Genomic DNA, 22,695 nt, shown 5'->3' on the forward strand with positions numbered 1-22,695 from the left:
AGTTCTCTGTCTTTTAATTAATTCCTTAAATATTACTTCTGATTGTGAGTACTACTTCTAGTATTAGTATTACAAAATACGTGGTGCTACTGCTAAGAAGAAATGTTTGCCTTTCAATTTTACTATTCTTCTTAACCAGCATTCCAACTCAGCTACTTATTCGAGGCATAATACCTTGAACATCATGTCACGTGTTGTTAAGTCTTTGTTCACGATCCTAGAGATTTCGAAATTTAAATTATAGCTTTGGCCAAAAAAAAAAAAAAGCCCTAGGATATATAAATGCATGGATATCAATATCATACAGAAAATGAGCAACAATCATGGGATGATTGAGTTTTTCCCTTCTTCTATTAATTCGCTTTTTATAAGTCAATGTGAAAGGTGGTACATTGATAGATATTATTGATTTGGGAAAGATTTGAATCACCAAATTTTTTTGCTCTGCAACATTTGCAAAGTTTAGAAAGAAAGTACTAACTCCATACAATACTCTCGAAAATTATCACTAACTATTGATGTTCTTTCATTTACTTTACTTTCTTCATTTCATTTTCCCATGTAACTTTCTTCTGATCAAATAAAAGCCGATATGTTTTACTAACTCAAAAGAGAAAAAAAAAGAAGAAGCAAATTTCAATACTGTAGTAACTCTAAACACGCATCCCTAGATTGCTTTAAGGAAAGGAAGAAAAGCAATAAAGTGGTACCCGAAGAATAAGTCTGAAAGATCATTATCTACCATTCAAGAAATCATCCAACAATCAAAGTCCTTCGTGTCCTGCGTTATCATTGCATCTAACATGTATGCTCTTCTTTATGCCTTTGTAAAAAAGTTTTACTTTCCCTCTCGTTGAGAATATGTAATAGTCAAGCGAATGTATAACATAAACAAATTATTTGAGATAATTTTTAATAAAAAAATATTATAATACTTTTTTTGATGCGATGCATATATGAAATTTTACTAAAAGATTGAAAAGCGTATTTATAATAATACAATCAAATAAAGTTGTGAAAATAACAAGCCATCTAAACGTCTTCAAATTAAGATCTACATTAGAATGTGCACATTTTGCAGTGTTCGGATGATATGTGGGACTGCAATGGTTTTAGTATCCTATGGACGATTATTCCCTTTTGTGAGAGATTTCTCGTCGTTTTCTTTGGATTTATCTTGCAATTTGACAGTTGGGCACATGCATGGCTTTTATATGTCGCAAAGAATACAAGCAAAACACACACACACACACACAAACAGAGAGGGGTAATATATTTCTTTATGCCTTTGTAAAAAAAAGTTTTACTATTCCATCTGGTTGAGAATATATCATAGTCAAGTGAATATATAACAGAAAGGGAGATAGAGAGAGAGAGAGGAAAAATGGGTAATAAATATGTTATTAAAGTGAAAAAAAAGGGAAGAATTTGTGAGGTCTTTTACTTTTCCTCAACTCTTATTGATATGATATATGCCTTGTTTTTTTATTGTTTTAGATTTTACAAAATTAGATTATAAAAATGATTATATATAGAGAGTAATTAGGATAAGTAAAAGCTACTTTTTGATTGATTATAGATTTTAACTTTTTTTTATCATTAAAAAATATATATAATGAGAATACAAAAAACAACTGAAAAACATCAATCAATTAACCGAAAACATGCCTATATTATTGGACCAACCCTTTTTCCCATCAATTGTATTAATAGGACAGCTAGCGTGTTGGTTGGTTATCTCACATCTTGAACTTATAATTACTACGAGGTAGCCAGTCCTGTGTTATTAGTAAATTGATGTTCCGTCAGCTTATGAAATTGCTAGTAACAGAATAATATATAGTGAAGTAGTTTTGCATTACTTTTTCCAATTCAATTATAAAATTTATTCACTAGATCGAGGGCCAAAGAGTACATTGAATACATCAAAATGCAGGAAACAAATTTAAGACTTGGTACTCGTGCAAGTTAAATTAAGATGGCAGGTTACAGTCACAAATATGTTCCCTTATTTTATTATATTAGCCAAAAAATAAAATGCCAGGCCTTTTGAATTTAAGGGGAAAATTATATATGTATATACAAGGTAAATTTAATGCTCCTCTCAAAAATCTATACCAATGCGGTGACAAAGAAAATTACAGATGTAGTACGGTAAATATATATATATATTGACTATCACATAAAACGGGTTTAAATCATTAAGATAACAATAGGTATATGTGTTTCGCAAATTAAAAACAAAAAAAAAAAGAAGAAGAAAAGCAAAAACAATAGTTGTGTTTTATATTGATATGTGGGGTTTTTTGCAAATTATTATGCCCTTGCTTTATGGTGAAACAAGTATATCCAAGTGTTCTCATTGGAAGGAGAATAGTTAGATAATATTATTGTAAGAAACAAAAAGCAAACAATTATGGCATAATCATTCCAAGGAGAAAGGCTCCCAGTCTGCCTTTCTCCAGACCTCATCATATGTGTCATAATGCACCTATATATGAGTGCTGGATGTTATGTCAATTCTGATAAACCAACTCCCCTCCCTCAGAAAACAAGAAAAGAAAAGAGCAAAGGGAAACTCTCTTGCAGGCTCCAACTTTCACTTTTCACCGCCTCCCATGAAAGAATTGCGTTCTATTTGGACAGAAAGCAGTTAATAAAAGACTGCAACAACAAACCAGCCAGAGAAAGAAATCTTATTCCCCCCACGCCCTAACCCCCCTCTTCCTTTCTCTCTAATATAAGATTGTAAACTTAGGTACTACTTTTGTACTACTCTCAATTCTCACCTCCTTCACACTTCTACTTATTCCCATCACTGGATGTCACAAACACATAAAAACACAGAGAATTCTTCATTTTTCAGCTTCTTTGGTTAAGGTTGACATCATAGCAAAAAGGTATGTGTCGTTCTGCTTCTTTTCACCGTAGTTGTGCCCATCTCTTCATCTCTTGCATATACATGAGCTTACTCACTTTGCTTAATTCTTGTGTAGATTGAATCAAGCTCTGCAAAAAGCAAAAGATTCTTCAGAAGATGACAGAGGAAGTAATCTCAAGTGGTTTCATCCAAACTCCAATCGGCGAAGCGAATCCTCCTCCTCTAAAGAAGAAGAGAAACCTTCCAGGAACACCAGGCAAAGAATTCTGCCTTTTTATATTCCTTTCCTTTTTACCTTCTTTTTCGGTGTCTAGCTAGCTTTCGTAGCATAAAGGAATATTCATGGATATTCATTACTAATCTGATAATTTCCTGACCAAATTGATATATTTTCTGATTATCAACTTCTTCTTTTATGCAGATCCTGAAGCTGAAGTTATTGCCTTGTCTCCAAAGACTCTGATGGCCACCAACAGATTTTTATGTGAGATATGTGGAAAAGGTTTTCAGAGGGATCAAAACTTGCAACTTCATCGAAGAGGGCATAATTTGCCATGGAAACTTAAGCAAAGAACTAGTAAGGAAGTTCGAAAGCGAGTTTACGTATGCCCTGAAAAGTCCTGCGTCCACCACCACCCTTCTAGGGCACTTGGGGACTTAACCGGTATAAAGAAGCACTTTTGTAGAAAGCATGGGGAGAAGAAGTGGAAGTGTGAGAAATGCTCTAAACGGTATGCTGTGCAGTCAGATTGGAAAGCCCACTCAAAGACTTGTGGCACTAGGGAATACAAATGTGACTGCGGGACTATTTTTTCAAGGTAGTAGGAAAATTATTACTTAGACTATGCAGTATGCACTTTGAATATCATATATTGACTTTAATAGAGTCGAGACTCTAGAGTAGTAGTGTTTCATTAAAATGTTTCATGCAAAAGATGAACTATCATATTCGAGAACCCCTAATAAAGAAGAAACTATGAGTTAGAATTTTTTTTGTTGATTAGTTAGAATGTTTATCTACAGATGGTGATGTGTTTGTCTTGGTGTTAGTTTGTAATTAGCAGTGTATGCATTTTCTCCCTTTCCACAACTCCTTTTCTCCTCTTGTATTTGGATATGTGGCCTTAGGACAAAATGAATGAGCCATGGGGTTGCATAGAAGACAAATAGTTGTTTTTTTAAGAAGGAAAAGGAAAGGAGAAACGAACGAACAATAAGGACAGGCATAATGCAACTCTAGTTCTAAAACAAGAAATAAATCCTTAAAAATTTTGTTCTTCTCGTATATTCAAAAATTGAGGGTCATTTGAAGCTTTTTATTTCTTCTTTACTTTATGATCCAGTTCTAAAATGAGACTAGTTTCTTCTTCTACTCTTTCACAGAATAATGTTGTATTTGAAGGTTCATAGCCTTGTCAATTATTGCATTTACCATGCCTATCACCATAGACCATATCCTAGCTACTTGTTAAGGAATTCCTTATTCTAACTTGTACTGTTGCACACTGATCTTCTTCCATTTGTTCATGCAAACTTTTTGTGCTAAGGTCTTCTGCTATCCTCAATCTCTGCTAATTTAGTTTTTATTCTCTTTGAACTAATGGATTGTTTTTGCACATATATGTTCAGGCGAGATAGCTTTATCACCCATAGGGCCTTCTGTGATGCCTTAGCGGAAGAAACAGCAAGGGTGACTGCAGCATCCAATGTTGTAGCAGCCAATAGCATCAATTATCATTTTGTGGGAGCATCACTAGGGCCTGGCATGGGGCAACATTTTGCTTCCATGTTCAAACCGATCTCAACCAACAACGAGACACCGGCGAATCCAATAAGACAAGGTCTTTCACTGTGGATGGGGGCCCATGGATTATCCCAAACTCAAGAATCAATCGGCAATAACAATCTTCAAGAAATCCATCATCAGCTTAATCCAGCTGTGAGTTCATCAGGGCTAGTTTTCACCACTGATCCATTTGTTAGTGTTCCATGCTCTAATCCTCCACCAATAAATTATCCACTCAACTGGGATTTTGGAAATAAACCCTCCTCCAACAGTTCAGAAGAATTAACAAATAATAGTTCATCTCTTCCTTTAAGCAATGTTGCTAAAGATGGTGGAAGTCAGGTCATTAGTGTACCATCTTTGTTCAGTACCCAACATCAATCTCATCAAACACATTCTACTGCAAACATGTCTGCCACAGCTTTACTGCAGAAAGCTGCCCAAATGGGAGCTACCACAACTGACCCTTCATTCCTTGGAAGCTTTGGATTGAAGTGCAATGATAGCCAAATTCAAGATGGGAACAGATATTGTAGTCCGTATGGTGGTACTGCAACTTCAGTAGCTACAGCTCTGCAGAGTTCAGTAACTGATCATCTCTCAACTTTAAATGAGTTGCAAATGTACCCCTCAAAGCGCCGCCACATACAGGTTGATCAAGATTCAACACCAACTACAGGAGGAGGTCAAACTAGGGATTTTCTTGGAGTTGGGATACAGTCCATTTGCCATCCATCATCCATCAATGGATGGATATGATGATGATCCTAATGATATGGGATTTTCGTAGAAATTAGTATCCCAAAAAGGGTTGTGAAAAGATGGTAATAAAGTGGGGTCCAAGTTTTCTTGGGGGGAGGGCGGGGGTTGTGAAGGGAAAGGATTTTAGAATTTGCAAAGCTTTGCAGAGAGGAAAAGGTGGCATTGAGTGGTTGATGAGAACTAAAAGGCGGTGAAAAGAAAAATATGTAAATCCTTAAGGGGAGCTGGCTAGCTAGCCATGCACATTCTGTTGGATCCTCAAAGCTATTCTCTTTAAAATGGTGCCTATTATTTTGATAAAAGGGAGTTTGATTAGTGGGGACAAAGCAAAGAGGGCCTTTTCAGCTCCATTATTGCTATATGTTTAAAATCTGTTTCTTCTGGTTATTATCTTGTCAAGCTTAAATTGAAAAGATAACTATAGTGGGAAAAAAAGGTCTAATCAAGTTCTTGTAGGCCTAGCCTATCCGGGTTAAGATAAAATTTGTGCAAATTTGTACATAATGACTATCGCTATGGATCTAGCATCATTCATAGAGCTGTTTACTTCTCTGACTTCTTCCTTAGTTCGGTTGAGTGTTCCTGATAAAAGATTATAAAACCTTTTCTTGCTATCTTTTTGGCTCATTACAACTTAAATTATTGGTGGATGAGATTTTAACCATCTAAAAATTCTTTGACAACCCACAAAACTTTTGTGTGTCTGTGAGTTTTATTATTATTATTATTTTATAAAAGTGACTTTTATTACTTGAAGTGCATAAAAAGTTTTACTTGCCACTTTTGTGGTACCAAATTAGTTACTGAGGTCCAGAAGAGAAAGACTAAAAGGCACAAATGAAAGGTAAAACTATTATCTAAAACAAATAAACTTGCAAGGTGAGAGTCATTTAACTTTTCAAATCTGTTCGTACAAACATCATGTGCTTGCACCAGATAGTCAAGGAATTCTCAAAATATTGAACTTAAAAATATTTTGTGTTCTTAAAAGTTTAAAGTACTACATATTCTAGCTAGGATTTAGTTATATAGTTGAGTGGTTTCACTTTTTTAAAAATAAAGTTAGGACATTTTGCATGTTGTTCATGTGTATACTATCTACAAAAGAACATTTAGCAATTTACTAACGTCCAAGTGACCGAGTGAAACTAAGTTTGCTACTGAATACTGATGACTATGAAATAACCTTCTACCTCCGTTTGGATTGCATATTCCATTATTTTTTATGAAAAAATTACTGTAGCGATTTGACGTATGTAAAAGAAAAAGGTAATAGGGAAATGTGATCACGAAAAACGACGCAATTTTCCGACAGAAAATGACAATCCAAACAGGGCCGAGCTTTGTATTATGTTCTTATATCAATTAAATTTCATAATTCAATCTCATAAATTTTCACTAATAGCAAAAGATACGTCAAACTAACATGCAATAGAAATAACAAAATGATCTCACATTTCTTTTCTCACAAAACTTGCCCAAAAGGAGGGAGCAATATTCTTCTCTGTCAATGTCTTTTCCCTCTTTAGTAAAAGTTATCACTTTTTCAAGACTTTTAACACAAAATTCTTCAACGTGCCAGCATGTAATTTTCACATTTTTTTTTTTTTGTCAACGTAGTGGGTATCTGGATCCGTGGATTGGTTACCGTACGACCCAACTAATTCCACTGCGTAGCCGGGAGAGGCTGCCCAACATCACCGACCAGGTAAACCCGGGGACTCGATCCCTGGACGTGACTCGATCCCTGGACGTGGCTCTCCCCCAACTGGGACTACAACCACGGAACCGAACCACGAAGGGCATGTAATTTTCACATTTGAAATGAAAGTATTTCTGAGTTACTATAGATCTACATAATTTTAGGAAAGTTCAACTCTTGGCAGCATGCATTTATGACTTTTAAAAAATTGATAAAAGAATATCACAAACGACGTTGGTGAATGTGTCTTATTATTGAAAATTTCGTAGGTAGATCTAAGCTATGATTTCACCAATGCCGCTATAAATCTGAGGTATGATTTCACCAATGCCGATGCTATAAATCAAAAAAGTGATGTGAGAAAATTTGTGCCTATTTTCATTCACAAGTAGGACTTTAGACTAGGTTTATGATAAGGGGTGCAATTGAGTCGAGTTGAGATCGAGTAGTATATTATTCAAGTTTCACTCCACTTAGAAAACTTGGAATTTAACTTGAATTTGAGTTCGTCAAGTTCAAGATTTTGTTTTGCATTAATTTGAGCTCAATCGAACTTAATCGAATCTAATCGAGTTTAGAAGATATAAAATGTATATTTTGTATAATTTTAAACAAGGGATAAAAATTTCATACTAATAAATTAATATATATATATATATATATTATAAAGTTTGATTGAACTTGATTTAAACTCGATGAACTTTCGAGTTTCGCATATTAAACTCAAACTTGATTTGTTAGGTAGTTCGAGTTGCTTGAACTTGAGCTTGAAGTCGATCAATGTGAGTTCGAACTCGAATTTTGACCGAACAAACTCACAAGGCACCCTATTAACTTTGCATTAAAATTTTCCGTTCTTGTGTAAGATAGGTGTTGGGCTTGGATTTTTTCCCGATACAGGGATAGAAATACAAGTTAACCAAAAAAAAAATGTTGGAAGTGTTTACTGAGAAACCATTCGATATATCGTGGCCCAACAGCATTCCAGTCCAACAAACCATAAAATCTCCATCTTTCTCAACCCTGGCCTCCATCTTTCGCAACTAACCATCTTTCTCAACCGTGGCACGTCCCGGTCCAACCCATGAATCCATTTGGTCCAATTACAGAATATAAACAACAGCAACCTATCTCCTTAGATATTAAAGCCACTCTTCTCTTCCCTTCACCAAAAAAAAATCAACAGGAAATTCTAGAAAAATCGGGAAAAAAAGGATGAAGTTCACAGATTCCCCTGTTATCGATCTCCAAGTCCTCAATAGCCACCTCTCTTTCCACCAAGACAACGGCTCCATGCACGTCGGAACCTCCGTCTGGTCTTGCTCTTTAGTCCTCGTCAAATTCGCCGAGCGCTGGCACCCTTCAACGGCGGCGGCGGGGAACAACAACCCCTACGCCGACCTCCTAAACTTCACGGGCAAACGCGGCATAGAGCTCGGAGCAGGATGCGGGGTCGGTTCAATGGGTTTATTTCTACTCGGTTTAAACGACATCGTTGTTACTGATATAGCTCCGGTAATGCCGGCTTTAAAACACAACTTGAAACGGAACAAGCCAGTTTTGAAAAAGGCTTTGAAAACGGCCCATTTGTATTGGGCCAACGAGGCCCAGATGAAGGCCTTAGGCCCACATCCTTTTGATGTTGTTGTGGCTGCTGACGTGGTTTACATCGAGGAGTCGGTTGGGCCGTTGGTGGAGACGATGGTGGAGCTGGTCGCGGAGGACGGCGTCGTTTTGCTGGGGTACCAGGTGAGGTCCCCCGAAGCCCACTTGTTGTTTTGGGAAAAATGTGGGGAGGTTTTTGAGATTGAGAAAATCCCACACGAGCATCTGCATCCCGAGTATGCGTACGAGGAAACTGATGTTTATGTTTTGAGGAAGAAGAAGCAGAATTCCGTGGAAAATAAGAAGGCTTCGTAGTGGGACCCCGTGGTTTTTTTTTTTAATTTCTATTTTTATTTTTGTCATTTTTTTTTTTGTAGTTTTTGGGTAGTAAATTATGTTTCTGGTGAGAATTTGAGTTTGAAATTTGTATTGAGTTATACAGTAAATGTAGTAATATCAATTTAATAATGTACTATTTGGGAAAAAAATGTACAAGAAAAACATACTTTGTTTATGAACAGTAGAGTTCAGATATGTTGAATTCATGTGTGAAGTTGCAGTGAATTTTAAGTTTGAAGTGTGAATTCAGCTATGCAGTGATGTGTTTTTTTATTTGGGTTAAGCTATTACTGAAAATTGAAATATATTGTTTAGGCAAAAAGCTTCTTTTTTTGGTCTATAATTGGATGTAACTAATGATAATGCAAAATGTGTCTTGCACAGAAAGAAGGTCTTATGTTTATATAGCATCAGTACAAAGGATAGTTGCTATAACAATTGAATTGCTCTTAATCATAAGATAAAGTTTTACTTGTAGATGTATATTGAGAGTGATGAACCTATGAAGCATGGAAGGGATTCAATGGATTTGTGTATGGTTTCTGTCATTTTTGTTATGTTTGCAATTTAAGTTGAACCGCAGAACAGAGGTTGCTAGGTGACTGTAGTATGGTTTTCTCAATGTTCCGACATCTAGGGACGTATGTAACTGTGAATTTGTTTATTGAAATGAAACAGGTAGATCTTAGGCATACTTGATGATGGAGCAAAGTAAGGCCGCAAGAGATTCAAAGCTCCTCGGGCGGGCAATTTGGTCAACAATTCGACTCGAACTTGATCAAAATCGAAGTCGAGTTAAGCTCGAACAGCTCGTTTGTGAATTCAAGTCGAGCACGAGTTTTAGAGAAGGAAGCTCGAGTGCTTGACGGGTTTATTGGAGTAATTAGGTTGTCTTAATTAAAAATAATAAATATGTAAAATTACATTTGTAAGTATGGAAATTGTGAAATTTATCATTAAAAATCCGAACTCTACACAAACTTGATATGGCTCACAAGAATCTTCAAGCTCATTCAAGTCGAGCTTGAACTCCTATACTACTTGCTCGAGGCGAGTTCAAGGTAAGTTTGAGTAGTACTATCAATGATCGAGTTCAATTTCGAGTATAGTACGACTCAATTTGAATGAGTTCAATTTCGAGTATAGTACGACTCAATTTGAATGCACCCCCTAGAGCAAAGGTTCTTGGAGTTTATGCATTCCTAGAGCAAAGGCTCTTGAAGTTTTTCGCACTGCTTGCTTTGGAGTTCAAATTCTAAACTTGATAGTTGGAGGTGGAAAGGGTGTAGAGAGGAAAGGAATGATAATTTCAAAAAGAAAAATAAAAAAAATCTGTTTTATTCAGAAATCCGATCAATGATAAATGGAAATTTTTTCATAGGTCTGGTTCTTCTTTGCTCCGTTTTGTCCAATTTTCTCAAATTTGGAGACGTGCTTTGATGATAACAATTTCCAATTTGTTGTCCAATTTTCTTAAGTTTCATTTGAAGAATTCTTAATGATGGGGACATGAGCACAGACCTGTTGTATGTACCAGGGTCCATTATACTTCTTTGGGTATTAATAACCCTACAACACTTATCAAAGACTTCATCATTTTTTCTTTTTTGGATAAACAAAGCAATTTCATTGTCATCAATCTGCACTAATGATAGAGAATACATCAAATATGCAATATATATATATATATATATATAGATAAATCAGATCTAAAATATCATAAAAAATATAACTATGAAGCTCCAAAAATCTTCCACTAATACATGAATCAATGCAACCATAATTGTTGCAGTAAGAGTTTTCTCCTAGATCTTTTCTAGTGAAAATTTTCTCCTCTTTTAGTACTTTCTCCTCATAGGATTTCTTGGTAAGAGTTTTTCTTTACTTTTTGTTATACTTCTTGCTATATGTGAGATTTCTTAGATGTGTTTTCTCAGATCTAGAAAATTCTCAAAATAAATTTTGTCAAAATCTAAACTTACTCTTTGGTTCTGAAATAGTGTTCACATTAGATAGTTGTCGAAGACAACAACTTTATCAATTTAATTTGAGAATATAAATTTTTTTTGTTTGAGTGAAGTATGAGATCTAAACTTAAGATTAGTTTCATTTGGTACCCCAAATTTGTACCTAATTCACATTTTGCACCTTAAATTTTAATTTTAAATATTTTACATTTTTGCTTTTCAGATTGGTCCTATTTAGCTCTATTTGATAACGTTTTTAGCAAAACCAATATTGTGCACAGAACGTTATCATAGCCACTCTGTTCACGAGATACATGACTATGCACATAACATATATTTCAGTCACTCTACTAGGTGGTAGTGCATTACCATCATTTCACAATCCTTATCTTTTTTTTGACGAAAGTTAGATATATAAACCTAATATCAGAAGAAACCTCAAAAGCCGGCAACTTTTGAGATCCTCCCAGGGACTTATAAACCCAACCCCAAACCCCCCAAGAATCGATGTGGGATGGCAACCCCACAAGGGCAAGCCAGTAGGCCCGCTGCTACTAAGAAGTGACGACCCCCCACGAAACCCAGTATAACTACTCTTGCAGGAATTGTCAGACATATAAAAAATCGAATTGTCTGCATGGTCTTTTATTTTGTCAATTTTGATAATGGTGTTATTGATTGGACTTACGTGAGACAAGTAATAGAGATTAGAGTGCAATTTATCCAAAATTAAGTGAAAATAGGATATAAGCTTGGGGAAGCAAAGTGATGTTAATCCTAAAAAAAAAAAAAAAAGCAATCTGACTTATTATCATTAGACTTGGAAGAACAAAACTTGTATAATGCTAGACAAAAAGCAATAACCTTATTTATGTAATATGAAGCAAACATTTTCGCAGGATTAATAACATAACTTGATTCCATTTCCATAAATAACATAAAAGAAAATGGAAAGGAGTCTTCAACATTGAATTCTAAATGAAAATTTTATCTTTGTACAGTTGAACTTTTATTTCTGATCATTCCGAGAATGTTAGAAGGATGATGAATCAAGAAGTTACGTTAGCCTCTCCTGTACAAAGTAATCGAAAATTTCAGAAATTATAAATACTCCAGTTTCCTGTTAAAAACTTAAGCATGAGCTATATATCCTCCATATTAAAGGGTTTGTATGATGTGTCCCTTGGCCTTCAGCTATGGAACTTGTCTTATTTTCCAGCTTCTCCTAAATCAGCATATAATTTATTCCCCCTCTGGTAGAATTAGATTACTCCAACTGGATCCTGCGCATAAACATTAAAGAATGTTAGCCCAGAAAAAAAGCTTAGAAGTTAAGCCATTTTTTTCTTCACATCGACAATAGACCAAAAAAAAAAAAAAAAAAAAGGGAACCATCTTTATCTCTAATTCCAATTAGGTGTTGAGCTAGACTTCCTCACATTGATCAAAGGAAATGAGAGCTGAATTGTAGTATTCGACAAAGGTAGAGTTGTTGAGATGAGAACCCTCATGTCCAATTCGCCCATTTCCTTTCACAGGAGAGTCTTTGATCAAGGAACCACATTGCCTAGGTTGAGTTTGGTAGAAAACCTTGGAAACCACTAATTCACCTTCCTTTTCATCTTCATTATTGCCTAGGTGATACTGATGCATCACCCAATTTGTTTTCTCAGGTTTTCTTTGCCTCCCATAGTTAGTGTAGAGCACAAGTATCTTCTTGAACCCTTTCACTTTTCCTTTAACAGCAACTGGCCTAGTCTTGCCTGTTTTGTGCCACCGGGTTTCGCAGCCATCTATGTCCGTGTGTACTTTTCTTCTTTTCCTAGTCCCAGTGGTGTATGCTTTTGAAGGGCGATGAAAGAAATGCCTGACTAAACCATCTTTGCTTACTCCTGCAGTATGAAGAAAAAGGCAGGTTTGTTCAGCCATTTTCCGGTCCCAATAAAATATTGGCTATTGTCATTGGCCAATATATAATATCAAAGTAAATACGTTTTTACATGAATTTAAACCTTGAAAAATAAAAGGTGGCTCCTAGATAGCGAGGGAAAAGAGTTCATAATCAATAGCAACCTGCAACCTCCACGTACGGAATAACATGAATTTCTTATAAGCAAATATTTCTTCCCATGTTAAAATCTATATTTCATGCAACTGTGCCGCCCAGACAATGCAAAGAAGTTTTAGAAACGTGTATCAATCTATCATTAAAACAAAGATGTTCTTAATTTCATATATAACATAACCATAATTAATATGAGTACAGAAAGGGGGAGAAAACAGGGGTGCTACCAATCCATTCATGATAATGAAAGACCTATTGCGTAGTTAGTCAGAAACTTTGCATTGTGTAACAGATGCACCACCTTTACCATATTTTAGTATTGTGATCAGAAGAAGCCAATGAACTCTGATGATAGATTTTCTCCCTGCTGCATTTTTATGTCATAACTACATGGTAGATGCTAAGTTGGAAAGCCTAAACTTTAGGATTTGGGCAATATGGCTTTATTATTACCTGGTAATTTCTCTGGATGCGTACAGCAAATTCCATTTTCTCCCTCAAGTGTGTGGATGAACTCATCGATCAGAGGATGAAGCTTATGAACATCTGATCTCACCTTTGCCTCCAAATGTTCAAGTATTTCCTGATCACTAGGATCAAATTTCACCCCAGCAGGTAATCCTGGAAGGTCATGAATTCCAGCCTAAAGATATAAGGAGCCCAAGCAAAAATGAAGCAAGTGATTAAACAAACCAAGAGAAGGAAAAAGAAGAACAAGGCCACCTATCTAAACCTGGATACGGTAAAAAAATCAATTTTCTAAACCTTTTCTGGAGACTGGAGTGTAAGACCACAGGAGGGACAAGCCATCATTTGTTTACTTTTAGGGCTTTCATGATTGTTAGCATTGTCATGATGATCCGGAGAAGTTGGCAGCCTTCTTGAAGCCGTTCGCTCGTTACTACAGTCACTACAACAAGTCATGATGATTTATTTCCTTGATTCCTCTTATGAAGATCATTCCAATGTCTACTTTAAGAATTCTTCTCAGACAATTCTAACATAAGCAAAATTCCTAGAAGAAAGACAGAGATGAATAAAGGGTTAAAAGGAAAAAGAAAAAGTAACTTGTCTCTTGGATTGCATGTGCATCATGCCTATGTTCTTCAGGGTAGGGAAAGTATTGAATTCTCCTGGAACGTTCTACTTTTTAGGCCATTGTACAATTATAGAGAGTAATCCTTTTCACTCTCTTATATCTAACTACAAATTATTGTGCCCGTGTGTGAATATGATGTTTTTGGTGGGGTGTGTGTGTGTGTGTTATTTTGGTAGGAATTCTTTAGGGATTTCATTGGTTCCAAACAGAGAAAAAGAGATCGCTTGGAGCTCACGTTTAGGTAAACTCATTGTTTTAGGAAAGCCTCATCAGCAAGAAATGTACTTAAGGGTTCTTTAAACGATACCTAAAGGGAAGTTTGAATAGATACTAAGATACTTACTGCTCGATAAGAGAAATTAAAAATCATAACCAAGAAAGAAAAGACAAAATAGAAGTATTGAGTGTAGATCGGACAACCGACTGTGAGAGACAGATTTCTTTTCTTGCATTGCATGAGGAGTATAAGCAAAGGAATAAAAATATAGTTCGTTGTCAATTTCTACTTATACTTCTCTTTACTGTTTCTCTCATATTTCATGGCTTCATTTGCACTCTAGGGCGACATTGGAACTGAAACTATTTTCTTCCCTCCCTCCTCCTCCCCCCCTCCCCTCCCGTATGGACATACTCACCAAGAACAGTAATTGTGAAGCCATAAACTTTCTATATATGTTTGTATAAGTAAATATCAGTCTTTTTTTTTTAATTAATTTCCATTTTTTTTGGTGTTACAAGTAAAATATTTAGTTCTAACTTCAAAGGGATTTATAGCAAAGTAGTTGAGTGTATTTATCATGGCCATGTCTGTTGCCTAGTCATTAAAGTATTCTTAGCTTAAGCAAAAAATTAGTGTTACTGTATTTCTACGTCTCTATATATGTACACACCCTATTTCTTGATTGCTGGTGGCCTGGAAAACATCAGTGATCATCCTCACCAGAAGGCCTGTTACATCCAACATTTTCATGGGAGAAAGGATGAGAAATTGCTTTCCAAATTTGTGCAATAAAAAAAATTAAAAAATAAAAAGAATAATCTTCTTCTAACATATTAGTGATTATTTGTGAATTCAGGAGCTGAAATCGAAAAAGATACATAAAGTAAGCTGCCCCAGGATGAAAGTTCTAATTCTGTTGAGTTGGTGATTGGGAAGCTTATACATTACATATTTGTCTTATGTGCTTGGGGTGTGTACCTATGGAGATGCCTAAACAAATGATGGCTAATGTACAAAAAGCAACATCAGGAAAGTAAACAAGAAATCTAAAAGGGAATAGCAGCAATCGGTGAATTTGTGTAACACAAATCTGCTATAGAATGAGAAGGACAATTCTAGTTTGCGTAAGACATCCCGGGCATCCAATCACCAAATTCTACTAATATGACAAATGAAATGGAGTTTTGGAAGATCACATGGATGACTCTTCAGAGAAAAATCATAGCAAATTATTGAATCAATTATGTCCTTAAGGGCATGTCATCACACCTACAAATATGCAATTAGACGCACAACAACCAAACTTTTTTGTTCGCAAATTTGGAGGAGTACTTCTGCAAGCTTATTTCAAAGATTCTTGAGAGGCATTTGATCGCATATGTGCGGCTAAGAAGGTTTTTTATTAGGTGATTTCGACAATGATCCTGGTCGAGGAGAACTTTTCGATACATTAGCATAATATATAATTGAAGTTAGGCCCTATGGAAGAAGAAAAAACAAGGCACGAATGGAAAGTGTAAATGCTTGAAGCGTTTGTGTGATTTATTCATTTGTTTATCTTTGTCTAGTTTTCGTTTCACAGAACAATCATGGCTAAAAAACTCCGTGTAATTTTCCAACTTAAGTGTGCTTCAGCAATTATTCTAGCTGCTATTGTTCGAGAGGCTCAAAACATTGTTCTTAGTTGGGGAAAAATTCCTCGAACTCATGAAAATTGGATTCTAACTGTTGAGTGGGGCTTAGATTTTAAGCAATTTTGTTAGTTTATAATGCTTAGTGCCATTTTGCTGATGTAGTTTGAGGATTTCCTCGTGCATGTGTCACTTTGCAAATCATTAATGAAGTTCTTTCTATTTTGCTCAAAAAAGAGGGTAGATTACATGTAACCCCTTGCGGTTTCATTTGTTGACACATGACTCTCCTAACATTTCAAAATGTCCACTTCACCCCATATGGTTTTATATAAAGAGGAAACTTGACGGAAAATAACTAATATTGTTAGTTGAAATACCAATAGTGTTGTTACTTAAATGCTAAATTAATCGACGATTTAACCACCTTGTATAAAAGTATATAGAGATTACGTGAATAAAAGCAAAAATCATAAGGGTGTAAAGTAAATACTTATACAACTAATAAGGGGATTATATGGATATTAAGATTTTATCACACGTGTTTTTTAAAGAATATTTGATATAAATGCTGTAACTAATTGTGCATTCCATCCACTTTTCACTTTACAAAAAACCACATAGAGGTTATATGAATATTTTAAAATTTTAGAGAGGTCATCTGGAATTTTGTAAAATTACAGCAAGACAATAAGTAATTTACCCTTATGCTATGTATGAATTATTCACATATTCTTTGTAATTATATGTATCTGCGTTAGATCTATCAACGGGTCTAGTTCGGGTTGAAATTAAAAATTTTGGACCTAAACTCGTCATAATGTACCAATTCCAAACCCGACGGTCTTGTGCTTAGGGTCCTGGAATTGGATCCAACGGGTCCAGGTCTACCCGAAAAAAATAAAGCCCAACATAAATAATGTATTTAGAAATATTTATATTATTGTACTTAGAAATAATGTATTTAGAAATATTATTGTGTTTAGAAATATTATTGTAGTTAGAAATAAAGCCCCAACAAGATTAGGGTTTGGTAATTTGATAAAAGAATTATTATTGTATTTTGAAATCTTTATATTTTATAATTATTAATGTATTATTCGGTTCCGGGTTAGATACGGGTCAGAATCCTATATCTATATCTAACCCGCTTTTTGTGAGAGTAAATGAGTACGGATCTAGGTCCGGGTCCAAATAACGAATTATTTCTTAACCCATACCCGAAAAAAACTATTGAGTGCGGGTCGGATCTGGGTTCAAACCCAAACCATTGACCGTCCTAATCTGTACTCGATAGTTATTGTTGGCAACATTCCTAAACCGGCAGAGATATGCAAGAATAAACAATTTTTATTGGCAACATTCCTCTAATGAATTTCATAGGAACTTTTATAGTGAATGGAGTATATAGAATTTTGATCAATCAAATATTGTAAAGTCCTGGTATTATTACAGGTTAGAATTGGACCATAACGGTACCATAATATCATATTGGGGAGTAAGATCGGAATTAAAGATTGATAGAAAAGCAAGGATATGGGCTCATGTGAGTAGGAAACAAAAAATATCTATTCTAATTTTATCATCAACTATGGGTTTGAATCTAAGAGAAATTCTAGAGAATATTTGCTATCCTGAAATTTTTTTGTCTTTTCTGAATGAGAAGGAGAGAAAAAAATTAGGTCAAAAGAAAATGCCAGTTTAGAGTTTATAAACAATTCGCTTGTGGAGGCGGAGATTCGGTATTTTCTAAATCCTTATGTAAGAAATTACAAAAAAAAAAAAAATTCTTTCTACAAAGATGTGAATTAGGACGGATTGGTCGACAAAATATGAACGGAAGATTGAACCTTGATATCCCTCGGAACAATCCATTTTTGTTACCACGAGATATATATGTACAGTTTTAGATGTCTTTATCTTAAGTCGTGGTTTTGCATAGGTTGAAGATCTCACGCCTTTGAGGGCAGGGGCTCCGAGATGTGAGCTTCATGAAATACAATTTCTTTTCCCGGAAAAGCAAATACGAGAACTTTTGAAATTCTTTTCCTGGGCAAAGCAACCAACTCGCCAAAAAGTGTGTGGTAGGTATATGATTTTGCTCTATGGCTTTGAGAATAGTAAATTCACTATGATCATAGAAAAGATCTCGATATATGTATTATATGGTACACCAAAATTCAATCTAAACTTGATTTAATTCTCAGCTCCCTGTTTTTGTATGTACAGTATCACATTCTATAGGAAGCACAGCAAAAGAAGTTTTGTTTGATAATCCAGTTCAACACTTAAATTTAATAGATTTAGAGTTTAATATGTTTAGACGTGTTTAATAACGAAAAATTGAACATCTCAATTAATTAAGCGGCATTCAATTTCCTAGGCAAAACTTGCTCTAAAAAATAAGTGATAAGCTATTTACTTATCATGAATGTGATATACGCTCAAATATATTTGATTTAATATTTAACAATTTAATAACTTAATAGATTTAGACTTCAGATTTCAATTTTTAGACTTTAATTTTATCAAATGCACCAGTAAAATCAGTACTGCCAGTGCTGGAGACAGGCACCTTTCTTGTTCTTGCCAACAAGCCTATTACAAAACTTACCAACACCGATTACAAGTAGCAGCCAATACAAAAACTACCAAAAGCAGAAAGGTTTAAAGAAATATTCTAGCACAAAGGAAAATCCAGTGCAAAAGCTGCAGGCCAAGATGCTGTAAGACTCGTATACTATGAAGAGGTAAAACAAGAGCAACCGCTCTTCACTCCCCAAGCACTGCATTTGCCAACCACAACTTGATTGCATCTCTTAGCATTTCTTTAATAGAAACTCTTTTTTGAAACAGTTCAATTTTGCATACTACATTATCTCAACTGGGATTGACTCGTGGCTGCACGAGGATCTAACTTTCATTGTGGACAGGAAGGATTGCATGTAGCCACTGGCACCGATTATTGAGTCCTCAACTAGTGTGGTCAATTGAATTGGGGGTCCATATGTATGTGCTCTAGTCATTTTCTTGAGAAAAACTGATTTCTGGACTCATTTACAGCTTAGGACCCCAGTTCACTAAATATTGGCCGGCAGAGGAAGACAACTACTTATATCACATAAAGCAACAGCCTAAATTAGGCCCGAGTGAGCAGAAATGTTTGTTGTGATCTCTGCTGAATTGGCCTAAGTGCCTTTTGTGTATATCCATGGATGAGCAGATGGCCAATAGAAAGGTGCATTGAGACTAACATATACATATCATGGCATATTCACAACTACTGGAGAAGTAACACTTCCCAATTCCAACTGCACTAATCAATACTCTAACCTATAATGTTCGAAATTCTGATTTCTAATATAAGAAGAGAAATACCCCAGCCCTTTCCTTTTTCAAAACTAAGGGCCATCTGTCCCATGCTCCAAGAGGCACTGAAACTATAATAATACTACTACAATTTGTTCTTCATGTTGATAGGCCCTAACTTAAGAGCATCTCTCTACTTCTCTCAAACAATGCTACTCTCTTTGGAATTATCTTGATAAGAATAAGTTGATAGCTTACACTCTTTTTCTGCAGTCTTAGTCTTGCAATGTGTACTCGACTCTTGCAGCATTTTCACCACTCTGCGCATCGAGGGTCGATTGACTGGAAGAGGGCTAGTACAAAGTAAACTAATGTTAAGAACCTTGCAAATTTCTTCTTTGTAAGTGGAAGCAAGATTGGGATCAATCACATGATCAATTCCTTTCTGGTTCAACTTTGTGCAGACCCATGTAGCCAAATCTTTGTCCCCAAGATCTGGATCAACAGGTCTTCTGCCAGTCAATAATTCCAGGAGGACAATACCAAAGCTATATATGTCACTCTTTTCATTCACCCTCAGAGTATATGCATATTCTGCAGTAAGGCAAGATGAAACCTTTATTAGCTTAATTCATCAGAAAAACAGCATGCAAATTCGACTTCTAAAATGTAGATTTAATTGACTATTTGAAGTACAAAAATTAGAAGAAGTTCTGCAAGTTGAGGACAAAAGTTGCATTTGCATCAACCTGAATTTACGGATTGATAAAACAAGCTAAAGCAAGCTAAAGCAGAGAGTTTTCTGTAACTGATGACTGTGTATTAAGCAAATCCAAAGGATTGGAAAGTAGTATAGACAGAAAGCAACAAAGTTGCGCGTCATTGAAGTAACAACCTGAAGTAGAAGACAAGGTGATAGCTAGCATTATAAACAGCTGTAAAGCCCAAGAATGTTAAGATAACGTATTTGAAGGAGCTCTTTGTGAATGGCAATAATGTTGTCAAGAAAAATTGATAACAAACAGAGAAATGAATGGTTATGTAATCAGATGCCGTACCTGGTGCAATATAACCACAAGAACCAGCAATCGCAGACATGCACTCAACACCCTTGTTAGCTACTTTGACAATTTTGGCGACCCCAAAATCCGATATTTTTGCTCCCAAATGTTCATCCAACAATATGTTATTTGACTTGACATCCCTGTGCACAATTGGAGGAACACAATCGTGATGTAGATAAGAAAGCCCCTCTGCAGCATCCAATGCTATTCTGAGCCTAGTCGGCCAATCTAGCAATCCACCCTTACTACTGTGCAACAGATCACCCAAGCTCCCGTTTGGCATGTATTCATACACCAAAAGCTTACAACTCCCGCTACTGCAACAACACAATAATCTCACAATGTTCTTATGCCTGATATTTCCCAATGTCTGAACTTCCACTTCAAACTCGTCTTTCTCAGAATCGACACTCGAAAAACTGGAGTCGTCTTTGTTTGATCTTTCCCAGAGCTTCTTCACTGCAACCACCTCACCATCACTGAGAACAGCCTTGTATACTTTTCCTGAGGCTCCACTTCCAATGACATTATTTTCATCAATGCAAGTGATGATTTCAGTTTCAGAGAATCCCAACTTTTGAAACGATGTCCACTTGTTCATGATGACTCCTTTCTTAACTTTCTTGATATTCTTGTGCTTCCAGATGAGGAAAACGAGTCCAACAATCAAAAGACATGCACCAATCACAGAAACTGATCTTAGGACCAACCCATAAATTGTATCCCTGCCTCTTCTTTTTCTGGGACATAAGCCGGCAAAACCACCACATAAACCTGGATTCTCCAAAAAGCTGTCCTTGTAAACATCCTTGTCAAAAAGTGGAGGTATCGTCCCTGAAAGATGATTACATGATAAATTTAACTCATTTAGCTTCAAATTCTCCAATGCAAGTGGGATTTCTCCTGAGAAATTATTCCAGGAAAGATCAAGGTAATTAAGCCCTGGCAAATAACCAATTTCATCAGGGATTTCACCAGACAACTTATTTCTAGCCAAATTGAGTTCGCTCAGCTGCTTCAGAGCCCGAATTCCCTCTGGAATTTCCCCAGAAAGAACATTGTCATAGAGATCAAGCCTACTTAATTGCTCCAATTTAACCAATGAACTTGGAATTTTCCCACTAAATTTGTTATGCCTAGCTTCAAGGTCAATCAAATTGTCTAGCATTCCAATTTCATCCGGCAAATTCCCCGAAAATTTATTATTCGAAATTACAAGGGTTGACAAATTTTTTGCACCTTGTATCATGTGTGATATGTGGCCTGATAGCACATTATTACCAAGGTCTAGCAAATACACATGAGGTAAACCCCAAAACTCAGCCGGGACCTCTCCAGTTAGCTGGTTGAACCGTAACCGGACCCGACCTAAACTCCGGCATTTTGCCAAACTTGCCGGAATATTCCCTGAAAATAAATTAAAAATCAAAAGAAGCTCCTCCAATTTCCCCTTGGCACACAAACTTTCCGGGATTTTTCCCGAAAATTGATTCCCTGAAACATCTAGAGTTTGTAAAGGCGAGTTCTTCCCGAGTTCACTCGGTAATGACCCGTTGAGTCGGTTTGAAAATAATCTCAGCCCGTATAAATTTGGAGACTTGGCCATACTCTCTGGAAGTGCACCCATTAGCTTGTTTTCATACAAATGGAGTGACTCGAGTGGCAACTGACACAACTCGTCCGGAATCCTCCCGGTTAACCTGTTCATCGACGCATCAAACCGTCTTAACTCTGTTAAATTAGCCCATCCCGAAGGTAACTTTCCGGTGAACGAGTTGTTGTACAGTTCCAATTGTACAATATTTTTCAGCTGGAAAAACAATGTAGGTATCGGCCCAGTGAGTCCATTTTCCGCCACGTCGAAATTAGCGAGTCGACTCAGTTTAGCAAAACTTTCGGGAATTGAACCAATTAAGCCACAGTTAGTCAGCCAGAAGTCCTCCAGGTTCGTCAAGTTACCGAGTTCCGGAGCGAGTTGACTCGGCCTGAACGGGTTGTACGCCAGTTGTAGACGTTTGAGACTCGTTATATTACCCAAAGAAGCAGGGATTGTTCCATTCAGGAGATTGCTAGTGAGAATAAGACTTTCAAGTCTCCTGAATTCGCCAAAACTCGCCGGAATATCCCCAGATAAGTAGTTAGCATCAAGATTAAGACACCTGCAGTCAAAAAACCATCAAAAAATTAGCAAAAGTCAAAATCAAAATGGGGTTTTCGCTGAACTTTTTTTTTTGTTGAATCCTGCACATTGTTCCAAAAGAAAAA

At 36.0% G+C, this 22,695-nt stretch overlaps 4 protein-coding genes across 4 annotated transcripts; 2 read left to right on the forward strand and 2 right to left on the reverse strand.

Moving 5' to 3' along the window:
• The first annotated feature begins 2,788 nt into the window (after positions 1-2,788).
• On the forward strand, positions 2,789-5,895 carry LOC113758408 (zinc finger protein MAGPIE-like). The gene is made up of 4 exons (XM_027301272.1): positions 2,789-2,900; positions 2,997-3,137; positions 3,303-3,699; positions 4,511-5,895. Exons 2-4 carry the CDS (start codon positions 3,038-3,040, stop codon positions 5,424-5,426), a joined length of 1,413 nt encoding a protein of 470 aa, XP_027157073.1. The 5' UTR covers positions 2,789-2,900; positions 2,997-3,037; the 3' UTR covers positions 5,427-5,895.
• Positions 5,896-8,254: 2,359 nt separating this feature from the next.
• Positions 8,255-9,281, forward strand: LOC113758407 (EEF1A lysine methyltransferase 3-like). Its single transcript, XM_027301271.1, has one exon. It carries the CDS (start codon positions 8,347-8,349, stop codon positions 9,049-9,051), a length of 705 nt encoding a protein of 234 aa, XP_027157072.1. The 5' UTR covers positions 8,255-8,346; the 3' UTR covers positions 9,052-9,281.
• A 2,977-nt stretch (positions 9,282-12,258) lies between these two features.
• LOC113758409 (NAC domain-containing protein 73-like) lies at positions 12,259-14,248 on the reverse strand. The gene is made up of 4 exons (XM_027301273.1): positions 13,873-14,248; positions 13,561-13,750; positions 12,482-12,934; positions 12,259-12,325 (listed from the first exon to the last, which is right to left on the reverse strand). Coding segments are annotated over exons 1-4 (804 nt in total). The 5' UTR covers positions 14,032-14,248; the 3' UTR covers positions 12,259-12,323.
• Positions 14,249-18,600: 4,352 nt separating this feature from the next.
• LOC113758406 (receptor-like protein kinase HSL1) lies at positions 18,601-22,589 on the reverse strand (the record flags this gene model as incomplete). Its single annotated transcript, XM_027301270.1, has 2 exons — positions 18,601-19,960; positions 20,425-22,589. Coding segments are annotated over 2 exons (2,557 nt in total), but the record flags the coding sequence as incomplete, so codon positions are not given.
• Positions 22,590-22,695: the final 106 nt, after the last annotated feature.

The sequence above is a fragment of the Coffea eugenioides genome, unplaced genomic scaffold (assembly GCF_003713205.1).
Source record: "Coffea eugenioides isolate CCC68of unplaced genomic scaffold, Ceug_1.0 ScVebR1_495;HRSCAF=1182, whole genome shotgun sequence".
NCBI lineage: Eukaryota > Viridiplantae > Streptophyta > Magnoliopsida > Gentianales > Rubiaceae > Coffea > Coffea eugenioides.

Bases quoted from the DNA above. Each gene is read 5' to 3' on its own strand.
- LOC113758407 (XM_027301271.1), top strand. From the start codon at position 8,347: ATGAAGTTCACAGATTCCCCTGTTATCGATCTCCAAGTCCTCAATAGC.
- LOC113758408 (XM_027301272.1), top strand. From the start codon at position 3,038: ATGACAGAGGAAGTAATCTCAAGTGGTTTCATCCAAACTCCAATCGGC. The intron at 3,138-3,302 runs GCAAAGAATTCT...TCTTTTATGCAG, and splicing joins AAACCTTCCAGGAACACCAG to ATCCTGAAGCTGAAGTTATT. The intron at 3,700-4,510 runs GTAGTAGGAAAA...ATATATGTTCAG, and splicing joins TGCGGGACTATTTTTTCAAG to GCGAGATAGCTTTATCACCC.
- LOC113758409 (XM_027301273.1), bottom strand. From the start codon at position 14,031: ATGACTTGTTGTAGTGACTGTAGTAACGAGCGAACGGCTTCAAGAAGG. The intron at 13,751-13,872 runs GTTTAGAAAATT...TTATATCTTTAG, and splicing joins CACTCCAGTCTCCAGAAAAG to GCTGGAATTCATGACCTTCC. The intron at 12,935-13,560 runs GTAATAATAAAG...TTCATACTGCAG, and splicing joins GCATCCAGAGAAATTACCAG to GAGTAAGCAAAGATGGTTTA.